The sequence below is a fragment of the Crocodylus porosus genome, unplaced genomic scaffold, assembly GCF_001723895.1.
Source record: "Crocodylus porosus isolate Cpor-Errol unplaced genomic scaffold, CroPor_comp1, whole genome shotgun sequence".
NCBI lineage: Eukaryota > Metazoa > Chordata > Crocodylia > Crocodylidae > Crocodylus > Crocodylus porosus.
The window spans coordinates 54,784,968-54,793,228 of NW_017728948.1; the positions used below are offsets into that span (position 1 = coordinate 54,784,968).

The 8,261-nt window shown below is 43.5% G+C and overlaps 1 protein-coding gene across 6 annotated transcripts in view; it reads left to right on the forward strand.

The window, feature by feature from the left end:
* The window catches only part of LOC109322174 (exocyst complex component 1), a 54,959-nt gene that overhangs the window by 32,736 nt on the left and 13,962 nt on the right, over positions 1-8,261 (forward strand). For 4 of the 6 annotated variants that reach the window (XM_019553109.1, XM_019553108.1, XM_019553107.1 and 1 more), the window contains 2 exons: positions 6,185-6,229; positions 7,160-7,323. In XM_019553109.1, the coding sequence (XP_019408654.1) occupies positions 6,185-6,229; positions 7,160-7,323 (209 nt within the window). The remainder of the gene's footprint in view (positions 1-6,184; positions 6,230-7,159; positions 7,324-8,261) is intronic. The other 2 variants (XM_019553111.1, XM_019553112.1) reach the window with 1 other exon arrangement.

The window sequence follows — 8,261 nt, forward strand, 5'->3', positions numbered from 1 at the left end:
CCAGCCCAGCCCCCCTGCTGGGAAGAGGCTGTCTCAGCCCCTGGCCCTGAGCCTGCAGGTCACCCTCGCCCCATGCACAGATCCGAGGGGCATGTGCCCCCCATGCCTCCCTGGGGGTGTGCGCAGTGGTAGAAGCCTCCCCTTCCACCCAACCATGACCCCCCCAGATAAGCTGCCTGTGACTCCACCGCGTGCTCTGCCCTGCCACAGCTAGGCAGACCCAGCCCCACTTCCTCCCTCACTGTGGGGACCTCAGTCTGCCCCCCAACCCCCATCTCCCCCTACTCCTCCCTCCCACAGACTTACCAGCCAGAGACTGCTGTCCAAGTTGCCAGGCTGCATTCCTTTTATCGGTGCTGATTAAAATATGGACCAGTATATTTGTTAAGCTCTACTAGCAAGTAATATGTAAAGCTGCAATAAGACAAGCTAAGAAAGAATTTGAGGAGACACTTGCTAGAGACATGAAAGGAAACAATAACGTTTTTTAAATCAGTGGTTTTCAGCCTTTTTTCATCTGTGGACCCCTAAAAAATTTAAAATGGTGGTGCAGATTCCTTTAGAAATTTTGAATTTCTAGGGATGACAAGATCGAACAGTCACAAACTCCACTATTACTGATTCAGGCTGGACATAAGAAAGGACTTCTTTACTGTCCAAGTCCCCAAGGTTTGGCATATACTGCCTCCGGAGACAGTTCAAGCACCTACTTTGAACGCCTTCAAGATGCATTTGGATGCTTATGTTGCTGGGATCCTATGATCCTTGATGACTTCCTGTCTCTGGGGCATGGGACTGGACTCGATGATCCTCTGGGGTCCCTTGCAGCCCAAATGTCTATGAATGGAGGTGTACACCCCTTTGAATTTTATAAATGTGGAGATGGGCGACTGGTGCTTCCTGAATCTGGGGGGTGTCCCTCAGCGGCCAGTCACGGGGGGTGGGGTCAGGCGATCAGTGGCGAAACTGGAAATGCTGCTGGGGGACTGACCCTCTGCCCCCATGTTGGTATGCCACTGTAGGGGGGCACATCGAGCACCTTTTGACACCAGTGGCAGGGATGGCCCTGTCAGGAGGGCATGTTTTCCCCCCTCCCCCACTGTGTCCCCTCCATGCATTGCCTATGAAAATGGATTTTCATATAGTTTTGATTGCTCATAGTCATTTTTTACAGACCCCTTAGAGTGTGCTATGTTGAGTGTGATGAAACTAAACAGTAGCAAATCACCAGGACCTGATGGCATTCACCCTGGGGTCCTGAAAGAGCTCAGACAGGAAATTGCCAAGCTCTTGACTGTAGTATGCAACCTATCATTAAAAACAGCCTTGGTGCCAAAGGACTGAAGAGTTCCAGTGTGACTCCCATATTTAAAAAAGGCTCTAGATGGGATGCAGGGGACTATAGAGCCTAACATCTGTTCATGAAAAAGTGGTAGAAATGATGATGATAAAAAAAAATTGTTCAGCACATAAATGGACATGACTTGATGGGGAGGAATCAACATGGCTTTGTCAAAGGGAAATCATGCCTCACCAGCTCCTGGAGTCCTTTGAGGATTTCAGTAAGCAGGTGGATTGGGGCGATTCAGTTGACATAGTGTATTTGGACTTCCATAAAAGTAGAGGTGCACAAATATATCGATGCCATATTGGATCAGCACCGAAAAAAGGGGGAAAAAAAAGTTATCAGCTATTTTTGGCTAGTGTAGCTGATAATGTACCAATAAATATAATATGCCTTCCAGCCATGCTGTTTAACATATTCGCAGGGGCGACTTGTAGGGGGTGTATGTGGGCGCAGGTGCTGGGACAGTGTCGGTGATGCCTGTGGGCAGTTGCCGCTTGCCACCCTGCTGCTGACACTGCTGGCAGCGGCTGTGGGTAGTCGCTGCCCCTTAGTCAGCACTCACCCTCGATGCTGGCAGCATCTGTGGCAGCTCCCCTGCTTACCACTGCCATGCTCACACCACTGTTGTGTCCCCCCCACCCCCGGTCCCTCTGCTGCTGGGGGCACAAGTGCATATTCATAAATGCGTCTGGAAAAGGTGGTGAATAATGAGATGTCTGGATTCACAGATGATAGTATTATTCAAAGTGATAAAGGCCAAGGTGGAATCTAAGAAACTACAGAAGGATCTGCCATGATTAAGCAAATGGGCAACTTAAATGGCAGATGAAATTCAGTGTTGATAAGTGTAAAGTGATGCACCTGGGCAAAAATAACCCAAACTATACCTGCCCAGTGATGGGTTCTGCATTAGCTGTTAAAGAAGAAAGATCTGGGAGTCATCATGGAGAGTTTGCTAAAAACATTAGTTCAATGCTCAGCGACTAGCAAAAATACAAACAAAATGTTAGGGATTAAGAAGGAAATTGTATACAAAGCTCAAATTATCATTATGTCCTTTCACAAGTCTATGGAGAGTTCACACCTTGAATACTGTGTGCAGTTCTGATCCCTTCACCTCAAAAAACGTATAGAAAAACTAGAGAGGGTACAGGGATGAGCAACAAGGATGATTAGGGTTATGGAGGAGCTTCCATATGAGGGGAGACTAAAGAGGCTAGGTCTGTTCTGTTTAGGAAAAAAACACTTGAGGGGGGACCTAAGGGTTTACAAAATACTAAATGGCAAAGAAAAAGTAAATAGAGATTTATTACTTGCATTGCAAGAGAGAGTAAATATTAGAGGATACAAAATTAAACTAGTAGGTACTAAATTCAAAACGAAGACAAGGAAGTTCTTTTTTACATAGCATGTAATTGAAGTGTGTAACTCATGGCCACCAAATGTCAAAGCTTACAGTTTAGCTAGATTCAAAAAGGGATTGGACAGATTCTTGGAGGAAAGTGGCATCAGTAGCTAGTGAGCATGATAGTTAGGGATACAGACTCTGAATTAAAGCTTCATATACTTTACGTGTTGGAGGCTGCAAGTCAGTGGAACAGGGAAAAACCCTGGTCACACCAAGTTCATTCTCCTTTTCAGCATCCACTCTGCAACAGTGTGGTACAGGATACTGGGCAAGATGGACCTGTGGTCTGACCCAGTAAATGGCAATTCTTATGTTCTTATTTACTTGTCTTAGCAACTTGTACATTAGGACTAATTTTTGCAGTATTAACCGGCCCGGTTAGATTTTGTTAGGAGTAAATGCCTATCTACTATTCCTTCTGTTTGTACTTTATAATTTAGTTTGAGAAAGCATTGTGGCTATTAGCAGTTACATTCTTGACTTATTCACCATTCACAAGTACAGTTTTACAATGGGTATCAGATCTTATTGGAAAGTAGCAATTATATATGTAAATTAAAAAGATACAAGAAACTTTGTATTTGTGTGAACTTAAACTATAATTTGTTTAAAAAGCTTGTAAGCCCAGAAGGATGTCTTTTTTTTTTTTTTCCCCTCCCTTTCAATATGCCTAGTTCTAAAATTAATCAGTTTTGTAAGAGTAGTACAGCCACATTCTTCTGTGTAATAAAATGTTGCAGGCCAAACTGTTGTCTTCTCAGACCCTTAATAAGCTAAGGTAAAATCTTTCTTCTAGTAAGACATCCTGAGATGCACAGAATTAGTGTGCTCCAATAGCTATAAGACAGTTGAGCAGAATTTCTTCCTTGGGTAGAGATGGTAGGTGTCAGTCACAGGATAGGACCAAAATTAATCATATGCAGGTGAATCCAAGGGAGAAGTTCCTCCTTTGTCCCTCCCAAGCTTGAGAGAACCTCTTTTGTGGCTGCATATCCTTGAAGGAATCTGTGGAATCTACTAGAAATTAGGCCAAATTTCATATCATCGTAGTATAGAAACATACACAGATCATGTTTTTAATGTCCTCAGTTGTGCAGACGAATTAAAACCAAATCATGTTTCCTCTGGTGAATAGGGTTTGACTTCACCTTTTTAAATTTCAGGTCCTACTCTACTTTAACATAAACATTACAATGTATTTTTATTTTACTTCATCTTATGTACCAAAAAAAAATCATCCTCACCACTATATTATTATTATTATTATTATTATTATTACAATTCAAAGTAGATTGGGGGGGGGATCAGTGACATCCTGTTGTCAGGTGATGGTGGTGGTTTTCTTGCCTCTTCCTGTTTTGCGGTTCTGGAATGAGACTGCCATTTGAGCATGTCAAATGTAGAGGAGTTGCTGGAAATTACTCTTGGCATTCTGTTATCACAAGCGTGTGTCCATGTGTGCGTGCCAAAAAAGACAGCAGCCTGAAATGTCTAGGTCATGGCATGCACTGTGAATTCTGTTGTGCCTTAACAGGCCATTCTTTCTTCCTTTGAAAATGTTGGACCTGGCTTAAATGCATTCATTTTACTTATACAATTAATTGATTTTTTTTAAATAAGTAGTAAGCTAGAGTTAAGCTTTTCTGCCAGCGTAAGAGAAGCAACAGCATAGACAATTTGAGAACCTGGTATTGCTTAGGATTTGCCACTTCCCTATTTTAGTATTTTATCTATCCTATAGGACCAGCTTGTCTGTTCCTCTCTGACTGTAGCTTTGTAAAATGTACCCTATCCAGGATGTGCTGAATCCTACCATGTATTGCTTCTAGAGCAGTGGTGCTTAACTTTTTCATCCAGTGGGTTAGATGGGCAGTGTCCAGTCCTTTTACAGGCCAGATCTGGTCGGTGGACCCAGTCTGGCGCACAAGGCACCATTCGACTGTGTGGAGGGGGCAGGGGGCAGCCTGGCCCCAAAACAGCCCTGCAGGGGAGGGGGTCTTAGCCTGGCCCTGCAGAGGGGGAGGGGGCATGATCCAGCCCCGAGGGGGAAAGGCCGTGGCCCAACCCTGTGGGAGAAAGGGGATGTGGCCTGGCACCAACCTGGCCAGGTGGGAGGAAGGGGAGTGTGGCCCAGCACCACAGGGTGGGGGGGAGGGATTTTGACCTTGTTTCAAACCAGCTGCACAGGGAGAGGGAGGGGCATATGGTCTGGACCCACGGGTGGGAGGGAGTAGGGGGCATGGGCTGATCCTGAACCAGATGTGCAGAGGGAAGAGGGCATGGCGAGGCCCTGGTCTGGTCATGTGGGAGAAGGTTGTGGTCTGGCTGTGATCCAGTGCATGGGGTTTGGGATTTTGGCAGTGGGGCAGGGTGGCTGTATTAACTGCCATTGCTCCCTTGCCACCAAATTCCCAACCCCCAGGCTGGGTTCCAAGGCTCTGTATTTCAGTCTGGTATACAGGTTTTCACTTTAAAATTGATTTTATTTTTTCAAAGACTGGTTTGGGGTTTGTGGGTTGTTTTTTAATGCTTTCCATCTTTGTTGGGAAGAACTCATTTCTCTCTCCTTCCTGCTCCCTTTCTCCCCCCCCATGCCTGCTACATTTGCAACTTGAGAAACTTCTGATGCAGCTTGAATACAAAATTAAGGGGTGCCTATACACGAACGCTGCTCCAGTGCACTTTAATTGCAGCACATTGGAGCAAAGTCAGTCTGGCAGTAGGGATGTTTGAACTAAACCCCACTGAATGAGCTTTAGTTCAAGTGCCCCTACCACCATTTGTAAGCACGAGTATGATGATATGAGACGTTGTGGTGCCTTTAAAGTGCACAAAAATTCTGTATCTATGAAAAGAACACGCGTTACTAACAGCAGCAATACACAATAAGCTGGGCAGTGGTTCTGAAAAAGGGTACCAAAATTGGCTTTTGGAGTATTAATGGGTTTTTAGTTAGTTCTGACTCAGTACAAGATAATACAACATTAATGTGTTTGTATTTCTCTCGTATTTGATGTCAGTATTATTTGTATTTTTATTTGCAGTGTTTCTGCATTTTAAAACTGAATTTTATGTCAGATCATTGCAAAAAAGGCAACACAACTTTCTGAGCTTTTCTGTGTTAAAGACAGACAACTTGTTTGAAAAATGTTGAGGTGTGTTTCTTCTGAACAAAATATGTAGGAAAAGTAAAGTTTACTATTTTGAAACTTGTGTTGTGTCTTCCATGTAACTAGATGCTGATTTTCTTTTTTTTTTTCTAGTACAGTACATTTCCAACTAAACGTTTGCAACTGTAGTAACTTGCTGCTTGTAGTTCTCTGCATGTTTCTTTCCAGCTAGTGCTTAACTAGTCTTGTGCATGGTTTGTGCAGACTGCATTTTTAACTTGTCTTTGTCTTTGATGCTTGCAACCTAATCCATCCCAGCTACACTGCCTCGAAAAGAAAGTGCTGTCAAACAGGAAACAGAGAGTGAGTATGACTAGTTGCATTAGTAGCTATTGTCATGCATAGGTGTCCGTAGATGTGTTGTACATTATGGAAAACCTATTAACACTAAAGTGACCTGTGGTGCAATAAATATTTGTAAGAAATGTTGTGTTATAGAGCAAAATAAATGTTGAATATGGTTATTGTATGAAATGAAATGTACGGGATTAAATGGATAACTGTTGTGGATGAGACTTATAAATATTTACTGTAACATATTTACTTGAGGGTTGAATCTAGGAGGAGAGTTGTTTTGTTTTTTTTTCTCTCTCTTGTGTGCACCCAGGTCTTTCAATCTAGTAAAAGCTTTTCCTTACCCATCTCTTGTGCTATGCTGCCCGCCTCCCTGCTCCAGTCCCAAAACACACTTTTTCCCCCCCTATCATTGTCAATTGTAGAAAAAGCTCCACTTTTCCAAAAAAAAGAACATGGAAGGTATCTTCAGTTACTGAAGTGTTTTTCTTCTCTTTTTGGAATAAATTCCGTTTTTTGTCTTTATTTTGTAAATTGCTAAAGGAACAATTTAAAGATTACAAGTGACCTTCCTATGATGAATTTGTCCAATCAGGAGAAAGATTACCTGCCCAAAAGCATTTCCTGTGCTTGCTAGGTTTAGGTTCAAGGTGTGCAGTGTGGTTCCTTAGATAAATTTTTCCATGCTGTTATGATATAGACTTATGGTGCTGTGTTGCAATTAACTTGGGAAAACCTCTTGAATATTTCACTTATCTTGTAATGAAGAAATGTGTATACAGATCAGAATTGTTTGGGGTAGGTGCGGACTTACAGTCCAAATACTTAGTCTTGGGTGTAGGGGGAGGAGGAGTGTGCTTTATGGATAAGTATTTGTAGTTGTTTTCAAATATGCCTGAGTCCACTAGGTCATCATCTTAAATTTTTATTATTTTGTAGGTCTTCATGGAAGCTCTGGAAAATTGACTGGGTCTACTTCTAGCTTAAATAAACTCTCTGTTCAGAGTTCAGGAAATCGTAGGTCTCAATCATCCTCTCTGCTGGATATGGGAAACATGTCAGCTTCTGATCTTGATGTGGCTGATAGAACTAAATTTGATAAGGTAAAACAGAGGGAAATATAACATTTTACCATAAGTTTTGAATTTTAATTGTTAAAAATTTGCTTTTTGGTTCACTTGAAAATTGTTATAAAGGGCCAAGAGTGTTTCCAGTTTGTTGGGAAAAGTGTGTATCTGTGTGTAAACTGTCTTTTTTAGATCTGATATAGATATCTATTCCAGTGTTAAAATTCATATATACTGTGAGATTGCTGAAGGCTGTGGCTAAGTACAGACAGTCAAAATGCCTGAGGCTGAATGGATTCAGTCTTTGCAGATTAGTCTAAACTGCAGAGATTAAACTGAGGAACAACTGGATAGATATTCGCTTTTGATTCAGGGAATGCAGCCACATGCCTGCCGTGGTTCAGGCCAGAAGCTGGGGAGCACTAAAACAGCATGGGTGCTGTGTTTGCTTCCTCTTCCTGCTGCCCTGAGGTCTTTGACTTGTAGTCCAGAATTACAGCAGCAGGACTCTGCAGGGTTTCTCATAACTTCTTCCTGCTTCCAGGTGCCTCTGGGATGTGTAGTCTACAGTCTCATTCAGCAGTAAGTTTGAGTGGGGTGTTTAACTGCTCTCCCTGGCCCCAGACCCTAGCCAAGGTTTACCTGTGGGGTCATTCCTCCCCACCCTTGCAGACTGGGCTGCATCTCCAGCTAGGGAGCCAGAGGGGTGGGGACAGCCCTGATCTCTGGAGCAGACAGCACAGTCCAGCCCAGCCCAGGGCTGCAAAATGTGCTGGGGGACTGATTTAACTTGAACTAGGAAGAGGTCTGGGACCAGTGCCGTGGCAAAGAAGTTTTGACACCTGGAGCAAAGTTCACAGTGGCAGCCTACCCTCACCCCATGCACAGATCCAGGGGGCATGTGCTCCCCCACTGTGCTTGCACAGGAGTGCACGCAGCAGCAGGAGCCACCCTCCCCCTGTCACCATGTCCCC